Below are 21,260 nucleotides of genomic sequence, written 5' to 3' on the forward strand. Positions count from 1 at the left end.
CTCCCCTCCCTCTCCACCCTCCTCTCCACCCTCCTCTCCCAGCCTCCCACCTGTGCATGTGATAGATGCGGCTGATGTGCTCCGGCGCCACGGGGTCCACGGCCGAGCGCCGCGCCGCCCGGTTGCGACTGAGCCGCTCCGCCAGGCTCATGTCCTCGGCATAGCGCTTCACGGCCGCTAGCTGCGCCGAGCTGGGCTGGTTGCGCGCGGTGTAGATGCGGTTCTGCATGTGGCGGTACTCATCAATGATGGTCTGCACGCCGCCCAGGTTGTTGGGGTCGGGCGGGAACGCGGCTTTGCCGCGCTGGCGCCGGACGCTCATCTCCGCGGGAGGGCGTGTGCTGCCGCTGGCAAGCGCAGAAGGTGGGGGCTGGCCCTAGTCCGCCCCGACTCAGGTCGCTGCGAGTAGCTGCGGAAGCAAATTTACTGGCACGTTGCCCCTCGTTCAAGGGCGCTGTGTCCCAGTGCGCGGAATTCCTCCGCGGTTGCGGAAGGGTTGCTGCGACCGATGGCCTGCCGAAGCGCCGGCGGGGAGCTTACAGCCTCAGACTTGTCCGTGTCTCAAAATCAGGCAAATGTTACAGCTGGCGGGCAAGCGCCGAGCTGGCGGTCAGGTTGGAAAATGCAGGCAGTTATCGACCGTTTGCAGCTGAGGGAGTCCCGGTAATCCTAGGAGAAAATGCGATGGAAGCTTCTATATGTATGTATTTCATAGGACTCATGGGTTTTCTGTAGAGCGCAAGCAGGGCCTCCGCCATTTCGCCAGTCAATGCGAACTCAGACTTCCCCATGCGGGTGTTTCTTGTATCACATTAGGTAAATCTTAGCAGACCAACGGCATTCACACAATCCTGCAAGGTCAGAGGCCTGCATCCACAGTCTCGAAGCTTGCTTCAGCGCGTCTTGCGTTTGGAAGACTCGAATACGCAATTTTATATTGCTGCAACGTATACTTCTATTTGCCGTTCAATATATAGCGCATATCTAGGAGTACAAGCCCGGGAACAATGCCGCTGGTTCTGCGGCACATCGCCGGTCTCAAGTGAGTTTCTGTCCAAATCTATGTTTGCCCATAATAAAGCTGCACCTCGGAGCGTGATCTGTCTTCGGTTCGGCTTGTGCATTCGCAACATTCCGCGTGCCTGTGCCTTCACAGTGGCCAAATGTTTGGCGCCATGCGCTCAATCCCCAATTCAAGGGGACCTTATAACATAGCGCAGATCAGCGGCGTTTCGGTCATCCTTGGCAACGAGGTGAGCGTGCAGGGGAAAGGGTCCGGGTCAGTGGGGTATTGGCGATGGCGGCACGCGGTTGCGACCGGCACGCGCGGCCTAAGATCGCATACGAGCCATGGGTGCCGATGCAAGTTGGATACAACAGAGTGCTGCAGTCAGCGGCACGTTTGCAATCCTCCTGCACTTGTCCGTGTCCAGTCACGCAATGCTCAAAGGCAACACGCGCCGTGACGCCACCCCGCCACCCCGCAGAACAACCTGGCTCCCCAGTTCACGCTGCGGGGGCATGACGACGTCATCACTGCCTTTGCCATGTCGGTGAGCAGCGGCGTTCCTCATCTCCTTAAAATAAGGAAACTGTGTGAAGGGCAGCATGCTTGGCCGCGCAGAAGTGGGGTGTTGCACCCGTGTGTCGCTGATACACGCTGCCACATGCGCCGCTCCTGCGGCCGCATCTGGCGGCAGGACCCAGAAACCAAGCATTCGTCAAGCATGCCGCCGCTCCGCCTCACAACTTCAACGCCGCTGCCCCACTCCACGACCAACCCCATCAATCCCACCCCACCACCTCTCCTGCCACCTGCGCAGCACGGCGGCAGCATGCTGGCCACGGGCCAGAAGGGCTCCAACTCGGACGTGATCGTGTGGGACGTGGCGGCGTGCGCGCCCAAGTACAAGTGGGTAGCGCCCAGCGTGTCGGGCGGTGTGGTTTGGCGCGGGTGCGGGGTCACATGCCTCAGCCCAACTTATATGTCCCAAGAGCCATATTGGGGGTAGGGGGGCAGCTGGAAGGAGGGTCGCGTGGTCCTGGAGTGCATGTGCACTCCGGGGCCGTGGATGTGTGTGGTCGGCATGTGCGTGCGCGCTCTGCAGCCGCAATAACTTTGTTCACGGCGAGCAGCCCCCAAAGGATTACGCGCTACCTAGGCAAAAAAACCGGTTCTCACTACCCCTGCCTTGATGTAGCCCCCACCACTCCCGCGTCAACCCCGCACACGCCCAAGCCCGCACGTGCCCTCACCCACACAAACACACACGCTTGCCCTCAGGTTCCAGGAGCACGATGTGGAGGTGGCCACGGTGTCCTTCTCCGCCGACGACCGCCTACTGCTCAGCGCCAGCTGCTTCACGTGAGTGCCGGAGAGAGCAGCGGAGGGCGGAGGAGGGAGGCGGGGGTTGGGGTTGTGGTGTGTAGATACCAGCCCAAACCAAACCGAACCCAATGCAAAAGGGGGTTTGTAAATACCAGCCCAAGCTAAACCAAAACTCACGAAAAGGGGGGTGGAGGGGGTCGTGGAGCTGGTGGCGGCGGGCACGGGCACGGAATGTACACGGGGACGGGAGCGGTGACGGGAACAGTGTGTGTGTGTGTGTGTGTGTGTGTGTGTGTGTGTGTGTGTGTGTGTGTGTGTGTGTGTGTGTGTGTGTGTGTGTGTTAAAGAGCACAAGGAAAACGTTGCGCAAAGACAGTGTATGCGATGCAGCAAAGCGACGGTTTACGGATGTTACCTGAAGTTACCTCGCATACCTGCTGCGGTGAGCCGCCGGTCTTACCAACCGGAAATCGCGCAACCCCCGCTACTCTAACCTCGAGGGGGGATTAGTGTCCACACGCTCTCAAGGGCGCAAACCCATGCATGTGCTCACGGTACCGTGAGGCCCAGGCACTCCTACGATTCCTAGCTCCGCGTCGCTACTCCTGGCCGCTAAGTCTAAGCTCCCGCCCAATCCTCGATGAAATTCTCACCTACGAGCGAATAAGAAAACAACAGAGCACAGGGCGGCAGAGCACAGGGCGGTGTGTGTGTGTGTGTGTGTGTGTGTGTGTGTGTGTGTGTGTGTGTGTGTGTGTGTGTGTGTGTGTGTGTGTGTGTGTGTGTGTGTGTGTGTGTGTGTGTCGGTGTCGGTGTCGGTGTCGGTGTCAGTGTCGGTGTCGGTGTCGGTGTCTGGGGTGGTCTCCCGTCCAAGGTGCCGGAGAGGCGGGAGATGGACAGGTTGTGATGCTGTTCGTACTTGTAAACTGCAAACCCACGAACACACACGACGCGAACTACGAACCCACGAACACTGCAGGGATGCCAAGCTGTATGTGTGGGACATGGCTACTGGCAAGATCGTGGCCAAGCACGGCCTGGAGCCCGGCAAGGTGAGGGCGGCGCATGGAACTACGGTAACAGGCCCATCGCGTGCACACACACCCAACGCCCATGCCTCAATTGCTATCTGTAATCACCACGCACCGATGCGACGCAATGAATGCGCTGTGCTGCCGTGTACAGCATTGTGACGTGAGAATGTAGTAGTCCCCCGCCTCGCTTTACCGCCTGTCTGCTCTGCGGCGTTCTGTGCCAACCCGTCCCATGGCCCTCCATCGTCCTTCACTACAACATATCGTTTCCCCCCGCCCCAAAACCCGCACGCAGCGCATCACGTGCTCTGCCTGGTCTCCGGCCCTGGCCAACGGTCGCGCCTACACCTGCGCCACCGCCGCCGGCGAGGAGCTGGCCCTGTGGACTGTGGACCCGTTCACGGGCATGGTGTCGGGACAAAAGGTGCGGCCGCAGCCGCAGAGGGCGCGATGGGGTCACGAGTCCAAGGAAAACCAGAGACACACGGGCATGCAGGACAGCACCAGCGGGGGGGAGTCATGAGTTTCAGTGAATCCGGTTTCTGTAGATTGGGCAGCGTGCTCTCACACTAGTGGTAGTGGGGAGCTGAGGCATGCCATTGACTGCCCTTCTCTCCCTCACCCACCTGGACCCCGTCTCGCACCTCCGTCACCTCCTTGCCCCCAGCCTGCGCCTTCACTTCTTGAATCATCATGAGTGTAACCCCCAACCCCGCCGCCCACCTACCCAACCCCCCACAGGTGGTTCTGGGCACGGTGCGGCGGGAGTACACCTCGCTGGCCTTCTCCGCGGACGGCGCCTGGCTGTACGGCGGCACCACCAGCGCCGACGTGGTCACGGTCAACGTGCAGCGAGCCAGCGTGCAGGTGTGTGTGGGGGGGAGGCGGGGGCGGGGGCGGGGGCGGGGGCAGGGCTGGGGGCGGAGGCCAGGGCGGAGGCGAGGGGCGGAGGCGAGGGGCGGAGGCGCGGGGAAAGGGCTGAGGAGGGTGGGTTAGGGCTGCGCGGCGGGGTGCGGTGGGAGCGCCTGGGTTTGCAGCCTGGCAAGGTGTGGCGTGGCGTGGCGTCTGTGGCACGCCATAAGCTTGCCATCCCGCCGTGCCCAGCTCCTGCCAAACGCCATACGCGCCGTACTCGCCGTACCTTCACCTCCGCCAAGGCCACGAACACCGTCTCCCTCACCCGCCCGCCCCCCTCGCCCTCAGATGACGCACCCGGTGTGCAGCGGCGGCGTGGGCGCGCTCCTCCTCAGCCCCGACGGCGGCGGCGCCTGTCTGGTGGGCGGCCGCGACGGCTCTCTGTCCACCTTCAACGCCGCGGGCGGCGCCTGGCGGGAGCTGCGGCCGTTCGCCAAGGTGCCCGGCTGCGTGACCAGCCTGAGCCTCAGCGCGGACGGTGGGGCGTTCCTGGTGGGCACGGCGCAGGGCGGCGTGTACAGGTGCGCGGGGGGGAGGGGAGGGCAGGGGAGGGGAGGGGAAGGCAGGGTGGGGGTGGGGGTGTAATCACCAAACCAAGCCAAACTAGCGGAGCACAGGGGAGGGCAGGAAGGGGGGACGGGAGAAGTAGGACCAGCCAACAAGAGTGCGGGGGGGGGCTGCGATGCTCCGGACCCAACGACTACGGTAGATCGAGGTCGCGAGGCGTGGTGCATGGCGTGCATTGCAATGCGTGAGACGTGACAACGGGGAGGCGATGGCGCTGTGCATGTGGGCGGATTGGCGTGTACGCGCGCGCTCTGCGCCTGCCTTGCTCCTTATTAGCGTCCTCTCCTCCCTTCTCCCTTCGCCACGAGCTCCCCACCTTCGCCCACACGGACTCAGCCTTTCGTGTCTCTGACTGCCACCCACGCCCAACCCGGCTTACGTGGACGGCTACCCCCACCTCTTAACTAATCATGAAGTGACCCCCACCCACACCTTCCACAGGCTGGACCGGACGAGCCTGCAGCTGCACACCATCAGCCAGGCGCAGCAGGGTCAGCTCACGGCGGTGGCCTTTGCGCCGGGGCAGCCCGAGGCGGTGGCCACAAGCTCAACAGACGGGTCCATCTACGTGTGGAGCACGGCGGTGGGTGCGGGTGTGCGTGATGAGATGACGGGGTGTGGTGACGGGGTGAGGTTATGTTAACGCAGCTTCTGGGGATGTGTGGTTGTGTGGGCGGGAAGGCTGGGTGGGAAGTGAGCAGCTTGGTGGTGCATACGGGCGCAGCCGCGCGGGGCGAGGGCGTGTCGCTGTGATGGTTCTGGGTTGTGCTGCCCGCGGCACGTGGCCCGCTCCACCCGCGGCGAACCTGCATCAAACACAAGGATGGCGACCGCGAGCAACGAGAGCCGCGGGACCAACGCCTCACTCGTTTCGCCTGCTCCAATCCCTCGCCCCACACAGGACTACACTCTGCAGTGCCGGGTCCAGGAGCCCACGCAGGCGGGCGGCGCGCTGTGTTGCGTGCTGACACGAGACGCCGTCATCTCAGGTGCGTGAGGGCAGCGCACACGTGCTGCATGTGGGGCCCGTGTGTCAGGATGGGGCCACGCCCGTATTCCACGGCCCCCACGCTTTGGCACCCGCCCGGTCCCGCACACCGGCAACGGCGTTACAAGCCTGTGGGCAGTCCCACCAGGGTGAGCGCGGCCAGCGCCGCACATGCTGACGTGGAGCGTCCCCGCTGCTTGTGCAGGCTGGGGGGACGGCAACATCCGCTGCCACGCGCGGGCGGCCGGCGGCGCCACGTGCGCCCAGATGTGGATGATCCCCGGCGCACACGCATTGGCGCACTCGGTCGGCGTCACCGCCTTGCGGTTATCTAACGGGTGAGGCACGGCAGGGCACGGAGCACGCGCATGCCACCTACCTGCCGCCGCTTCTCCTGCCCCACCTGCCGCTTCTCCTGCCCACGACTACCGCGTGAACTGCAGCACATTGGCCATGATTGCGTGCCGCTGCCAGCGCGTCGAGCGGACACCATGCCGCAATCCCGCAGTCAATACACTCTCTACACTGTACAAAGCGAAAACCCCAAACCCAGGAATGCTGCCCCCATGGTTTAGTTTGGCGGGTGCTTACAACCCCCCCCCCTGCGCGCTCAGCGCGCAGGTGAGTTTTCGGGTATCAGCCAAAGTATGCAGCTGCAGCTCGCACTTCCGCACGACCGGCCACACGGCGCGACGCACACAGTTTCATTTGCGGTACCGAGCGTCTCCAGCTTTACGCGTTAAACTGGGTACTGTCAGCTTCACGGAGGGACAACGAGCTGGAGCGCGGCCGCCCGGACGGCCGCAAATATGGTAACGACTTCGTCCGCAGTCTTCAGTGCATCCTGTACCGCTTTTCCAAACATCCCTGCAACCCCCCCCCCCCCAACCGCGCTCGCCTGGCACAGCGGCGCCTTCCTGCTGAGTGGCGGCATGGGCGGCGAGCTGCGTGTGTGGGACCTGCGCTCGCGGGAGATGGCGGCGCACATGAAGATGCACAACAGCCGCATTGTGGGCGCGGCCGTCATGGCGGACGACAAGCACGTGGTGCGCACACGCCTGCGGTGTGGGGCGGGCTTGGTTTTCGCAATCCCCAATAAGATGCACCAGCGACAGAAGGCGGCACTGGTGTTGGGGTTGGTGTTGGTGTCGGGGTTGGCGTTGGGTCGCTGTCAACGGGAGCGGCGGTGTACGTCGGGGCGAGGGACTTCCGGCTTCTCGGTGCAACGGTGCGCCGCTAGGGGATTCGTTGCGCCGACCGGTCTGGCAACGCGCCAACCACCAACTGTCGGATCCAACAGTCAACGCTGACACGCAATCCTTCCCCGCCCTCCTGCCTCTCATGCACGCACCCAGGCGGCGGCGTCCGAGGACCGCACGTGGAGCCTGTGGGACGTGGGCAGCGAGCGCGTGCGCACCACCTGGCGCGGCCAGTCCATGTTCAGGGGAATGGCGGTGTCGGCCGACAAGGTGGGGGTGCGGGAGTGGGGGATTACTTTCATGGTTAATCAAGAAGATGCGAAGTTGTAGTTGTAGGGGAGGGGGCAGTTTACTCCAGTCCCCTAGATACACAGCGGATGTGTGGGTGCGTAGGTAGGGAGATACAAAGCGGGTGTGTGGGTGCGTAGGTGGGGAATGGGGAGGGGCAAGGGGAGCCGGCCATGAAGGACGCGGTGGGGGGCTGTGGGAGGGCTGGTGCCCGCGTGCCTTGTAGACCTGTTGCGGTAAGGCTGCCAGTAGCCGCCAGCGGCTGCGTTCCTGCTGCGAATGCTGTGCCGGCCTCAGCCTCTAGTAGGCAACGCTACAGCCATTTGCCCTTGACTATGTTGCCTGCCGCAACGCTTTACTTGATTATGTTATCCTGTCCTTGTGTGGGGACACTGCGTCACGCAGGTGTCGGTGGTGACTGTGACCCTGGACCGCAAGATCCAGATGTGGGACGTGCGCGGACCCGACCCGCGCTGGACCAAGGCAAGTGCGGAGGGGGGGCATGGGGTGTTAGCGGAGAGATCTGGGCTGGCACCGACGTGCGTTATGCTACCACTTCGAAGTTACTCAGTGTCAGGAGCAGGGCCAGTCGGCAAGGCAGCTCCTTCGCCACCTCACGAGCACACACAACATAACATAACACAACACAATTCACATCATAGCGCAATTCACAACACAACACAACACAGCGCAATCCACACTCGCCTGAATACTATGTAACTATTTGCGTGTGTCAGGTGGAGGCGCACGGGAAGGAGGTGGGCTGCGTCGCGTCCGACCACCGCGGCGCTGCCTTCGCGACCGGCGGCGCCGATCAGGCAGTCAGGGTGAGAGCCGCTCCGTGCCTGGGCATGGAGTGTCGGGTCTCAGTGGCACGGCGCTGCAGCGTAGACTGCGTAGTCTACAAATATACAGCTACACTCGTGACCCCGGCCGGCTCCGACACAGCCGCACTGTGTAGGGCTTAAACCAACGCAGCCTGATGAATTATGACTTGAGGGGCTTGTGGAGCTTGTGCCAATATGCCCCCGCAACCGCTGCAGGTCTGGGACTGGCGCAACGGCGGCGAGGTGGGCGGCGCGGCGTGCCACTCGGCGCCGGTGGCGGCCATGGCCTTCAGCCCAGACGACGCCGGGCTGGTGTCGGTGGCGCTGGATGGGTCCACGTGCTTCTGGCAGCTGACGTGAGGGGCGTGAGGGGCGTGCGTTCCGGGTGCCGTGCCGTGTGCGAGGTGGTGCTGTGGGCTTGGTGGTGTCGGGTGCAGACAGTGTTGCGTCGCGGTGTGTGTTTGGCACTGGCGGCAGTGGGGAGGGTGCAGGAATGGTTGTGTGGCTGACGGTGGAGCGGGTGGGGGGGGGCCGCTGGCGTGTGGTGAATGCGCGCGTTCCGGCTTGTGCAGGAGGTGCGAACCAGGTAGCACCGAGTGTGGACCTGCAGGATGTTGTGAGAGCACCTGTCGTGGGCCGTGGGGCTGTGGATGGGGGTTGCGTGCACGGCGTGCAGAGCCCCTCCGTGCAACTACCGGAAGATAGCTGTTTCATAGGTAGTTGGCAGCCGTGCGCAGTACAGGGCGATGTGTGTGGGGTGTCGAGGCCCGGGCCCACATCTTAGGACGGCGCTTTTCAGGGGTTGGCGCCCCTGGCGCTTCCTTCACCATGACACGCGCCCTGACGCGCCCCTTGTAACTGTTAGGTCCAGCAAAGCTCCACCAACACATGTCAACGGTACCTCGGGGATTCTATGCCCATGAAGGCTCTACCGGGGCCAGAGGAAGGGGTCGGCTCCACGGCGCCTGATGGCACGGCTCCATCCTCCGCAGAACCCTCGTCCATCACTTGCGACTTCCTTGTCACCCCTTCCCACCTACATACATTATTACAGTTTATGCTTGTCAAGTACAGTGTCGGACACCCACGCTTCACTGCTGTTTCGATTTAGCTTCTGACCTCCAAGCTTCAAGAAAGACTTTTCCAAAACAGGATGAATAGACTGGTATAGTATGAGCACAAGGAAGCCACCAATTGCGCCAAAGGCGCAAGGAGCGGGCGGGCCTGTGGAGGCGCTTCACGGCCAGGCACTCGACAGCTATGCCCCGTCGCCACACAAACACAGCTTCTCAGACCATGGAGGACAGCTTGGCCCAACGCGGCCGCGCTCGCCAAGGTTTGTACAGACATGCAGGTTCATTCCGTGGCAATCGAGCGTGGCGCTGTCCGATTCGCCCCGGCATTGACTTAGCAGCATACACATGTCGGTGTGATGAAGATGACTGACCGTGGACTCGGCTCCTATGTTGGCGGCCACCTCCGGCACACCTGGCTCCTATGCTCGGCCCATGCGCGTAGGCCGGCCGAGGTTTATCACGCTGCGATGGCAGAGCTCACGGAGGGCGATGGGCGCGGCCTGACCAAGGTAAGGTTTTCTAGGAGGGTGTTCATGTGGGTGCTCCGGAGTGCCGGGGGCGGCCGAACTGCGGAACAGGTGAGGAGGGGTTAACGTGCGTGTGCAAGCAGGGCCGGTCGTGGCCACTCAGCGGCTTACGACCAGACTCTGGCAAGCATGTTACAGAGGTGTGCGCCAGCACAACGTGTGCCTTTGCCAAAGCCTGGATAGGGGCGCGCGTGGGTTCGGGCCCTGGGGCCCGCAACTCCCAACTGCCCGCTGGCTGCAACGCCGGCCTTCAAGCCGCCCTAGTACGCGGCGGTCCCACTTGGCTCCCATAGTGCCAACGCCCCTGCAACAAACCTCGCTGGCTTTGCTCCCCCCAAACATAATCTCCCTCGCATCCCGCTCTCTTCCGACCCAGATCAAAATCAGCGGCGCCAGTCCAGCCAACTCCCCCGGCCGGCGCCGCGCCACTGCGTCGCTCGCCTCCGGGAGCACCCTCCACCCGCTCTCGCCACGAACCGTGTCAATCCTGGACCACCCCGGGTCCGCCTCCGCCGCCGCGGCGGGGCTGTCGATCACAGGCTCGGGCCTGGGCTCCAGCCTTCGGCCCGCCACCACCAGCGGCGGCGGTGCGGCGGTGCTGCTGTCGGGGACGAGTAGCTTTCGGACGATGGGCGGGGCGATGGAGGAGGCGGCGGCGGGCATCCAGCGGTTGGTCAGCCCCACGGATGCGGCCGGCATGGGTGAGGAGCGCAGGGGGACGGGAAAATGGGTGATGGGGGAGGAGGAGAGGCTGGATCATGGCTGGCATTCTCTGTAGCGGCTGGGTGCTCGGGCGGCTGGGGTGGGCTTTGCGGTGGGCTCTGGCATCGGGGATCGTGGTTTGGGGCAGTTTGACATAGGTATGGGGGTTGGGACGAGGCATAGCAGGGTCGCTGCAATTGGGTATCGCCCCCCGAACGGGCTGTGTCTGACCTATGCCGGGCTTGCCGCGCACCGCTCTGTAGGGCCGGGCGGTGTTTCTACGCCGCCGCGGAAAGTCACGTCGGCGCCCGACTCCCAGTCCATGCAGGTTCGTGCTTGCGTATGTGCGTGCTTGCGAGCTTGCGAGCTTGCTTGCTTGCGTGCATGCGTGCTTGCGTGCGTGCTTGCGTGCGTGCGTACGCTCGTGTAATGTCATGCGGGCCATGAATGCGGGCCGCTGCCCCCATTGCTTTCCACATGCTTATGCACGTTCGCATGTGTATCGCCACGTCCCTGCGCGCCATTACTATACGCAGGCCCAGCTTCGCGGCAGCAACCCCTGGCGCCCCAGCGGCGGCGGCGGCGGCACCGACCTGCATTCCGGCCTCATGCCGCAGCCGCCCTCGCAGCCGCCGCCTGCCGCCTCGCCGCCGCGCGCCTCACTCATGGCCGCAAATGGCGGCTTCGCCTCGGCTGCCGCAGCAGGCGCGGCGGCGGCAGCAGTAGCATCGAGCGCAATGGCTCTGGGCTCGTCGCCGGGGCGCGGCGGCGGCGTGCCCCCGGCGCCGCCACAGCAGCTGGTGCCCATTCCGCCCATGCCGTTTGGGGCTAGCTCGCTTGGGCTGCACGTGAACTCGTCGCCACCGCCGCACGGGCTGCCGCCGGCGGGGCCGGGGCAGGCGGCGATGCTGGCGGCGGGCGGCGGCAGCGGCCGCGAGCGACGCAACAGCGCGTCTTCCACGGACAGCCCAGGGGTGAGATTGGTTTGGGCATGGGCGAGTTGGGTGTGTCGGTGTGTCGGGCGGAGCGAGGGCGGGCGCGACATGTCCACCACGTGAGAGCGGGCAGAAGTTGTGGGCCTGTAGGTGGGCATGTGTCTGTCCGCCATGGTCGGGACGGGCGGCTTTGCATGCACGCGGAGCAGACACGCAAATACCGCACGCGTCCGCGCACCACACACACACACACACACACACACACACACACACACAGGTGTACGACTCCCCTATGGGCGGGCCGGCTCCCCCCCACCTGGCCTCGCTGCGAGTGGCTACCATGGGGCGTACCGGCTCTCCGCTGTCGCCGCAGCCTTCCACTCCAGGCTCCACGAGCGGGCCGGGCGGCGGCGGCGGCGGCGCCGGCTCGTTGCCGCACACGCCCACCGCCGCCGGCTGCTCCAGCCTCAAGCCGCGGCCGCCGGGTGAGCGCGGGCGTGCTGGGGGTGTCGCGTGCTGGGGTGGGGGAGTTGGGTGGGGGGTTGGGCGCGATGGCGCTTGTGTTGTGTTGTGTGGGCGTTTGTGTGCTAATGTGCCTGCGCTGGAAGGGTGGCAGGAGGCAAGGGGGTGCCTTTCCGGTGGCTGTCCAATGTCGTAGGTCCCGAGACTCCCCCTTGTCACCGTGAAAGCGGCCTTGGTCTTACACGGTACCTGAACACCTGTGACGCCTGTGACACGGCCGTGTGCTGCAGGCGAGGCGCCGCTGGGCAGCCGCGCCTCGCGTAAGTTCTCCCACCTCGCCAACAGCCCCGCCGCGGGGGGCGCCCTGACGTTTGGGCCCGCCTCCGCGCGCCACCTGCACCTGCACACCGGCTCAGGCATCCCGGTGAGTGGCCGGACCGTGCTAACGCCCTGTCGACTACGGCATACCAACAGCGCCGGTTGGAATGCTGAGGAGTGAGGGCCTCTGGAAGTGCTGCCTTAGACGGTGTTGGGGGAGGGGGTGGAGGGCGCGGGCTGGGCGAGAGTCGATGAGTGTTGTCAGTGTGCCAATGTGCGCTGGTGCAGTTACGGCTTGCAATTGTAGTTCTTCCCATTTTCGCGCCCAGCCCAGCCAGAACCGACCCGCCCCACCCACCCGCCGCTACCTCGCCACCCCAGGAGGAGTTCCTCACCGCGCAGCGCTCTAACTCCGGCGGTGGCGGCGGCGGCGGCCTGACGTCCACCCACTCCTTCGCCGCCAACCTGCTGTACAACAACTTCATGGCAGGTGGGCGCCGCCTGTGTGTGCCGTGTGTGCCGTGCATCTTGTTGCACACACGATACGGTAACGGACCTCTCTGTCCCAGCACATCATCAATGCGACATGACAAGAACACATGCATATGCATGTTGACTCTCCCCTGTCCTGTTGTGCCTCTACAACGCATGCGAAATCCGTACACACACATGGCACGGTGCACGTGCAGGCAACGGCAGCCAGCCCGGCACGCCCGTGTCTAGCTCGCGGCCCGGCAGCGGGCGCAACAGCAGCGCCCGGTCACGGCCGGTGGCGGTGCTGGTAGACGCGGTAGGTGAGGGAGGGCAGCCATTCTTAAGTACGGAGGGGCGAAGTTGTTGCCAGGCACAGCCCGGAAGAGGGGAGGAGGAAGAGGTCGGGGAGGAGGTATGGGATGGGGTAGCGGGGGCGAAGGCTTGTTGATTGAAGGCTGCGGAGGGTGCCAGCACGGCACGCAAGGCTTGTACAGCCCATGCGGGCGTGGGTCTGGCTGTTGCTGCTCTACCGCGGCTGCAGCGCACCCTGCTGAGCTACTGCCGCGTAACCACTGCCACTACTGCCTGGGCCCAAACCCAGTTGCCGTATTCAAAGCGGTGTGTGGCGTGTCACTTCTTAAATAATCATGAATGTAACCCCCCCCCCCCGGCCTCAGGTCCGCACCAAGGATGATGACAAGCTGCGGGAGGCCATTGAGGCGCAGCGGGGGCCGCAGGGCAATATCCTGGGTGCGTGCCGGCTGCGGTGGCGGCGTGTTTCCTGTGCAATATGTACCGGATATCGCCAGCCACGATGTTCGTCGTCATGGGGGAAGAACCTTTGTCGGCGCCAGCGTCATGCGCCTCGTCTCTCACCCGCACCGGACAGTGCAGCACCCCCACACGCAACCCCAGCCGTCTGGCCGCCTGTTACTATGAAGTTTTGTGAAATTTGCATCAACGTTGTATGGAAGCTGTTTGTTGCAACACCGCCCTCCCCGCCCGCCCCTCCAGGCCTGAACGACCGGCACCACGTGACCTGCCGTACGCCGCTGCACGAGGCCGCCATGAGCAGCTGCACCAGCATGGTGGCGTTGCTGCTGGCGGCGGGCGCCGACCCCAACATCCCCCACCCCACACAGGTAGGGCAGGCGGAGGTGTGTGCGCCAATTGTGTTGAGGAAGCAGCTGAGACACGAGGACGCATGACGGGAAGACAGGGGGCAGAGGGCGCCGGAGAGAGGGTGGCTTGGGGCAGAATGCGGGCTTGAGGAAATCACTGTGTGTGCCTATGTGTGTGCCTATGTGTGTGCGCCTAATTATGGTGGTTGTGCTGCAGGGGCCTCCGCTGCTGCACTGCGCGGCGTTTGGCGAGGTGGACACGATGCAGCTGCTGCTGCTGGAGGTGAGGGGCAGGGAGGGAACAGCGGGCGCGAGGTGGGCTGGACACGTATGCGGAGAATGCCGGTGGCTGTACCGAGGGCGTCGAGCAGCCGCGCAGCGCAGCGCAGTGCATGCACGGGCATGGGGGCATGCCAGTGTGTCCTCCCTTGATTGCTAGCTCTGCCAACAGCGCTGCTTGCCGCTTTCGTCGCCGCGGCCTCGACACGCACGGTGTTGACCCCATGCCGCCACCCATCTCGCTCGCTCGCTCGCTCGCCCCCACCCCCCAGGGCGCGGACGTGAACGCGGGGGATGTGGAGCAGCAGACGGCGCTGCACTTCGCGTGCGCGGGCGGCCACGTGGACGCGGCGCGCCTGCTGATCAAGTTCGGGGCCGACGTGCGCGCGCGCAACGAGGACGGCCAGGTGGGGGTTGGGTGTGGGCGTGGTGCGGGTGTGGATGCGGGTGCGGGTGTGGGTGTGGGTGTGGATGAGGATGTGGATGTAGGTGAGATTGAGGATGACGAAGAGGCAGGCAGGCGCATTGAGGGAGGGCGTGTGGGCGGCGTCAGGTGTGGGCGTGCAGGACAGCCGGCGGCTTTTCTGGGGTCTGGGTATCAAGGCTCGTCTGTTATGAGGCTGATGATTGGGCGGGTTGTTGCGCTGCCCTAGACCACCACTGCTGATGCCCTCATCCTGTGCGCTCCTGATGCCGTGTTCCATCTCCCGTTGTCCATCTCCCGTCTTCCGCCTTCGGCCCCACAGGCGCCCTTTGACCTAGCGCAGCCTGAGATGCTTCGGCTCGTGTTGGCCGGCGACGTCGTGCCCAGCCCCGACCGCCGGCCCGGCTCCTCCGCCTCCACCTCTCGCCCCTCCTCCCGCTCCGCCGCCCCAACGGCGGAGCGCGGACTGGGCGGCGGCGCGGAGGGCACACCGCCGAGCGCCTCGGGCCTTGGCGGCGGCGGCGGCTCGCGTCGCAGCCTCGGCGGCCGGCCGCCGCTGGGCAGCACTGGCGGCGGCATGCCTTCAAGCCCCGGCATGGTGCCGCTTGACCTCGCGTCGTTGACGGCGGCGGCGGCGGCCGTCCACGGCGCCGCCTTTGGGAGCGGTGGCGGCGGCGGCGGCGGCAGCGGCGGCGGCAGCCTCAACAACTCCATACGGCCGGCACCGCCCTTGGTGGACATGTTGGGTGCCGCCGCCGTGGCGAGCGCCGCTGGCGGCGGCGGCGGCGGCGGCCCGCGCTCCCGCCGCAATAGCGGCAACTTCACGGCCGCCGTCATGGGGTCGGCGGCGCCGCCGTCGGGGCCGCCGCCGCCGCCGCCGTCGCAGCCCGTGCACTCGCCGCCGCCGGCGCCGGGGCAGTCGCCGCTGCGGCACCCGGGTGAGTTGGCGCCCGCCGGCAGTGGAACACTGTCGTCGGCGGCGGCCACGCCTGCTGGCGGCGCCGCCGCCGCTGGCGGCGGCGGCGGCCGCGCGCCCGCAAGCCCGCTCCTTTCCGACGGCGAGACGGTGCCGCCGGCGTCGCCGCCGACGCTGACGCTGCCTGGCGGCGTGCGGCGGCAGCTGTCTCGGGGCGCGGGCCTCGGCGACATCCTCCACGCCTTCCAACAGGATGACGCCGAAATGGTGAAGAGGTGGGTCCGGTGTCGCAGTGCGGCGCGCAATTACCGTCATAGTCGCCTCCTCACCATTTGCTCACGAGCGTTGAACGCAGCCCCACACACGCGCCGTGCCGAGTACCTTATGCCGAAGCATGCGCTGAGTAAGGGTTGTTGCGGCGGCGATACTCCACGCGACCTCTGTGTGACCGTGGCGAAACGCAACCCGCGCAGGTCCCAACCACCGGACGCCACGGCGCACGTGTCGTCAGCGCAGGGGCACGCGGCGCACGGTCACGCGCCGCTGCCGCCGTCCGGCTCACACCACCCGCCCGGCATCCCCGCCGGGCCTTCCGCTGCGGCTGCCAAGTTCAAGGTGGGTGGGGCCGTCGGGGTTCTCACCGCGGCACGCTGGCAGTGGTCAATGCCAGCGTGGTCATTGCCAGCAGTCGCCATCACTGCCCCTGCCACTGCTTAATTCCTGTGTGTTCTGAGGTTACCCCTGTATTTCCTGAGGGTGCCTTTGCACGCTGCGCTCCTCAGGACACGCCTCCCCGGCCACCCAGCGGCGGCGGCGCTGCGGCGGCCCCCGCCGCGCCCGTTGGCTTCATGCCCTCAGCCGCCGCGTTCGCGGCCTTCGCCGGCAAGGCGGCGCCGGGCGGCGGCGCGAGCAACAGCACTGCCAAGGGCAAGGACGAGAAGAAGGAGGAGCCGCAGCAGCCGCTGCTGCCCTTCTCCATGCCTGAGACCTCCATGATCCGCTTCGGCATCCCGCTGCAGGTGCACGCCGCAGACGAGGCGGAAGCCAGCGCCGGCGGCGGCGGCGGCAGCGATGGCGGCGCAGCCGACGCTGACGGCCTTCGCCGCAGCAGCGGCGACGGCGCCGGCACTGCCAGCCGCCAGTCCAGTGCAGCGCAGCCCATGCCATCCTTCTCTGCTCAATCACGGGTCACGGCAGCGCCCTCGTTCGTGTCATTCGGATCGCCGGCGGCGCCGCCGCCGCCAGCGCCTGGCGGCGGCGGCGCCGCCGCCGCTGTTGGCTTCCACCCGCCGACGCTGACGGTCCCTTCGGCTGCTGGGGCCAGCATCGGGTTCAGCGCAGTGGGTTTCATGCCAGTGCCCACCACCGGCTTCACACCTCGCATCAGCAACAGCGGCGCCGGCGGCCCCACCGGCCCCGGGAGCCGCGTGAGCACCAGCGGCGACGACTTCGGCGGCCCCACGCCGCCGCTTGTGCGCGACAGCTCCCCCGTCCGGGAGCGCGGCGGCGGCGCAGCCGCCGCCGGCAGCAGCGGCGCCGCGGCGGGTGGCGGAGCCGCAGCCGCCGGCGGAGCCGGCGCCGCAGGCGGTGCCGCCGGCCGTGCCGCCGGCGGCGGCGGCGGAGCCGCTGGCTCGGCCGGCAGCCACGGCAGCGCCGCCGGCGGCATGGGCGTGTCGGGCAGCGGCGGCGGTCGCTTTATGCCGACGCGGACTAGCCAGCTGGCGGCGCAGGCGCTGAAGCGCATGAGCAACACGAACGTTAGCACGGATGCGATCGAGATGCGTGCCGCCGCCATGTTCCGGCAGAGTACGGAGATGACGGCGGGCGAGATGGCGTGGACGCGCGGAGAGCTGCTGGGCGAGGGGGCGTACGGCAAGGTGGGAGGCGCTGGCGCCGGCACCCGCGCCAGGGATGGGTGGAATGAGTAAAGCATTGGGAGGGAGGGGCGATGGGAAGGTCCGGATATGCGGCCTGTCGTTGCAGGCCACAGCGCGGCTTGCAGCCGCAGCCGCTCGTCCTGCTTCCCATGCTTCGCATTCTGCTTTCCGTGCATCGCGCCGCAACTGCCATCACCATCACCGCCGCCACCCCCAAATAATAATGAATGTAACTCCACACACACACACACACACACACACACACACACACACACACACACACACACACACACACACGCCTTCTGTCGGACCGCACGTTGCGCGCAGGTGTACGCGGGCCTCAACCAGCAGACGGGCGAACTGATGGCGGTCAAGGTGCTGCAGCTGCTGAGCAAGCACGGCAACAAGGAGGGTGCGTGTGCTGCCAAGTGCTAACACCGAGGAGGGCGGGGGGTTGTAGATACCAGCCCAAACCATATTAAAGGGCGAGGAGACGACGAGTAGGGAGGAGCGACTGGTGTGCCTCGACAAGCTTCAGACCCCGTGCCGCTACACCTGCACCTGTTTGTTCCTTGCGCAAACCCCCAACCCCCAACCCTGACGATGCGAGTGCTGTGCCACTGTGCCTGGCTACAACTTCACTGATTATGATGAATCTTGAATGTAACCCTCTCTCTTGCAGCCGTGTTTGCCCAACTGGAAGCGCTAGAGCACGAGATGAGTCTGTACAAGAAGCTGAAGCACAAGCATGTGGTGCGTGGGGGTGGAGGGGTGGAGGTGGTGGTGGTGGTTGGCGTAGCAGGTGTGGGGGTCTTGTAGAATGCGGGCTGCAGCGGTGGAGCCTTGGAGCCGGGCGCTTGATAGGGAAGAGCTGAGCGCGACAGTGACAGTGTGCGGGGTGTGCACAATGCACGATTGCAGGCGCACTCGTGCAGTCCTCTCGAGCGCGTCCGTGTTTCTGACACCGCCGCAACTGCCGCAACTGCTGCAACTGCCGCAACTGTTGCAGGTGGGCTACATTGACGCCCGGTTTGACACCAAGACATCCGCCTTCTACATATTCCTGGAGTATGTGCCAGGTGCGCGGCTGGCAGCGTGTGTCGCCCATTCCGCCCTTGTTAACCGTTGTCGTGATTCACATTCATGGCGAGGCCGCTGTCGTATCCCATGCGGGAATGGGCAGACCGAACCCACTTCACGACATTCATGAATGAAGTTGCCGCCCCAAGATTGCCCACCGTCTGCCACTTCCTTAGCTAAGCATGTAACACCACACCCCTGGTGACAAATCATCTCCACATGATCCGCGACCCCCTCTGCGACCCCGGCCGCGCAACCCTGGCCTTGTTACCCCCTCACCATCGCCACCACCACCTCACAACCTCAAGATCCCTCACCATCCCTCGCAACCCTTCACAGTCCCTCACAACACACCCATCCCGCACGCCTCCCCCCCTCCCCTCCCCTCCCCGACGCCCCCCCCCCTCTCCAAAGGCGGCTCCATCACGTCCATGTTGAACCGCTTCGGCCGCTTCAGCGAGGACCTGGTTCGCAACTACACGCGGCAGCTGCTGATGGGGCTGGAGTACCTGCACGGCTGCAAGATCGTGCACCGGGACCTCAAGGTGGGGCGGGGGAGGGCGGGGGGAATGGAGGGGGGTTGTAGATACCAGCCCAAACTAAACCAAACCCAATGCAATAGAGCGTGGGGAGCACCGGGACCTCAAGGTGGGGCGGGGGAGGGGAGGTTACATGCATGATTACCGTAGTTTAGGAAGTGGTAGACGGTAGACCGGGGGAGTGGGAGGGGGGAATGGGTTATGCGCCCGAGCCCAGCGAAAAAGTCCCACCGTCATCATCAGAGAGCCCACCTAGTCACGAAAATGCAAGATGAGCGCGCCGGGGGAGGGGCGGGGGAGGGGGCCGCGGGGGTTGGGGAGGGCAGGCGTCTGGGGGTGTACGTCATGTCGGGCGTCGGGGCAATCGTGTCATGTCGTGTGGCGCTGCGCGATGGCGGTCATGTCCTGCCACAACCTTTTGGAAGTAGGGCTGCTGCTGATGGTGTGTTCTTGTTTGTCGCCGGTGCTGGTGTGCTGGTGCAGGGCGGCAATGCGCTGGTGTCGCGTGACGGTATCGTCAAGCTGGCGGACTTCGGCGCCAGCAAGGCCTACCGCGACCACACCATCACAGACTGCATGAAGGTGGGACTGCGGGGTGTGTGTGTGTAGATACCAGCCCAAACTAAACCAAACCCAACGCAATAGAGCAAGGAGGGTTGTAAATACCAGCCCAAACGAAACGAAACCAACCCGTTCCTGGCGCCTCCACATGTAATATTGCACTCCGCCAGAACTTGCAACCCGTGCCTGCTGCGACCTACTCCCGTCCACGCCACGGCTCTGCGCTCATATCGCGCATCGCAACTCACACCCCCTGCCTGTAACACTCACATTGAACTTGCGCCCCCTTCGCTTCTTCAAATTGATCACGAATGTAGCCCGCAGCCTGTAACATGCAGTTGACAACCCACTTACCCAGCTGTCGCCCCCGCACCGTCCCCAACCCGCAGTCGGTCCGCGGCTCTGTGTTCTGGATGGCCCCCGAGGTGATCCGCGGCACCGGATACGGCCGCCGCGCCGACATCTGGAGCCTGGGGTGCACCGTGATTGAGATGCTCACCGGCGCACACCCCTGGCCGCACCTGGACAACCAGGTAGGCGTGTGTGTGTGTGTGTGTGTGTGGGGGGGGGGGGGGGGGGGTGTTTGTTTGTGTTTGTGTGTGTGTGCTGTGTGTGTGTGTGTGCGCGCGCGCGCGCGCCTGTGCATGTGCGTGAGTCGTGCTGCCCTTGCCAAGTCTTTGCCCAGTCTCACAGCATCACAGCCTGGAAGGCTCCTCACCTTACCTGCCTGCCCTCCCCTCCCCTGCCCTCCCCTCCCCTGCCCTCGCCTCCTGCCCATGTAGTGGACGGCCATGTTCACAATCGCCAAGACGGAGGAGGGCCCGCCGCGGCCCAAGGGCATCGGTGAGGAGGCCAAGCGCTTCCTGGACAAGTGCCTGCAGTTCGACCCCGCCAAGCGGCCCACGGCCGCAGAGCTACTGCAGGTCGGCATGGGAGGGGGAGGAGAGGGGGAGGGAGGGTTTGCCGTTTGCCGTCCATGGAGAACGGAGTGATTAACCCGGTGTAGGGAGACGAAGCCAGGGGCATGCAGCTGGGGGCTCCGCGGCTGGTGGGGCGCCGGTGCAGGTTATGTTTGTGACACTCGGGGAGACGTGAGATAGCAGGCAGGCAGCATGCGTTGGAGCGAGCTGGTGCTGTCTTTGTGGTAAGCGCAACTGCATGCCCCAGCTCTTCTTGACCATTGCGACAAGTGCGACGGCCAAACACACACACACTGTCTCTCTCTTTTTACGTTTCCCCTTCGACCCAAACACAGGACCCCTTCGTGGCGCGCGTGGGTGCGGGGCCGGCGGCAGCAGGCAACAACAATGAGGACCGGCTGCAACACTCCTTCTGAGCTAGCAGCGCAGCTGGGCTTGCCTGTCGGCTGGCCTTCTGCCGGGGCGCTGCATAATTTTGTGCGCCGAACATCGTGTGTGGTGCTGCGCGTGCGCAAGCGTGCGTGCTATCATTAATTAATTTGTAGCGCGCTGCCTGCTGGAGCAGGGTAGTCAATGTAGGTGGCGCGGAGCGGTGACGTGGGTGTGCGCCCATGCTGGCGCACCGCCCGAGTCGTGAAATGTTGGTTGCAAGAAACCGAGGCCAAGTGGATGGCGGATGCGCGCGCGTCCATGTCGCTGTTGGCAAAACAATGTCGGTGTGTGTAGTTGGTGGGAGCCTGGGAGGAACACTGCTGCAGCGTGCATGGGATGACTTCTGCACTTCTGCGCCATTGGATGAGCACTTGTTCAGGGAGTTCAACTTGATATGAAACTGGAACGGTATGCGCGCAGGGGACCCGAGCTGTCGTGAACGAAACAAAGCCATCCCTTTCATGGTCCGA

The 21,260-nt window shown here is 65.0% G+C and overlaps 3 protein-coding genes across 3 annotated transcripts in view; 2 read left to right on the forward strand and 1 right to left on the reverse strand.

Annotated features, from left to right (window-relative positions):
• Positions 1-701, reverse strand: part of CHLRE_17g728600v5 (uncharacterized protein) — a 4,256-nt gene extending 3,555 nt beyond the window's left edge. Inside the window, exon 1 of the mRNA XM_043072387.1 lies at positions 51-701. Within this exon, the coding sequence (XP_042914846.1) occupies positions 51-322 (272 nt within the window). The 5' untranslated portion in view covers positions 323-701. The remainder of the gene's footprint in view (positions 1-50) is intronic.
• A 100-nt stretch (positions 702-801) lies between these two features.
• Positions 802-9,017, forward strand: CHLRE_17g728650v5 (uncharacterized protein). The gene is made up of 17 exons (XM_043072388.1): positions 802-1,042; positions 1,157-1,253; positions 1,488-1,553; positions 1,824-1,912; positions 2,285-2,365; positions 3,309-3,381; positions 3,659-3,787; positions 4,105-4,230; positions 4,567-4,799; positions 5,287-5,428; positions 5,747-5,834; positions 6,039-6,171; positions 6,741-6,879; positions 7,189-7,302; positions 7,726-7,803; positions 8,058-8,147; positions 8,364-9,017. Exons 1-17 carry the CDS (start codon positions 1,008-1,010, stop codon positions 8,505-8,507), a joined length of 1,857 nt encoding a protein of 618 aa, XP_042914847.1. The 5' UTR covers positions 802-1,007; the 3' UTR covers positions 8,508-9,017.
• Positions 9,018-9,191: 174 nt separating this feature from the next.
• On the forward strand, positions 9,192-21,237 carry CHLRE_17g728700v5 (uncharacterized protein). The gene is made up of 24 exons (XM_043072389.1): positions 9,192-9,483; positions 9,666-9,732; positions 10,127-10,451; positions 10,716-10,780; positions 10,989-11,426; positions 11,665-11,872; positions 12,140-12,273; positions 12,549-12,657; positions 12,857-12,957; positions 13,319-13,391; positions 13,656-13,783; positions 13,980-14,045; positions 14,314-14,448; positions 14,788-15,656; positions 15,855-15,996; positions 16,164-17,258; positions 17,586-17,670; positions 17,941-18,011; positions 18,268-18,337; positions 18,753-18,883; positions 19,361-19,459; positions 19,828-19,971; positions 20,221-20,361; positions 20,694-21,237. Exons 2-24 carry the CDS (start codon positions 9,691-9,693, stop codon positions 20,772-20,774), a joined length of 4,752 nt encoding a protein of 1,583 aa, XP_042914848.1. The 5' UTR covers positions 9,192-9,483; positions 9,666-9,690; the 3' UTR covers positions 20,775-21,237.
• The last annotated feature ends 23 nt before the right edge of the window (positions 21,238-21,260 follow it).

Source organism: Chlamydomonas reinhardtii, chromosome 17, assembly GCF_000002595.2.
Source record: "Chlamydomonas reinhardtii strain CC-503 cw92 mt+ chromosome 17, whole genome shotgun sequence".
Taxonomy (NCBI): domain Eukaryota; kingdom Viridiplantae; phylum Chlorophyta; class Chlorophyceae; order Chlamydomonadales; family Chlamydomonadaceae; genus Chlamydomonas; species Chlamydomonas reinhardtii.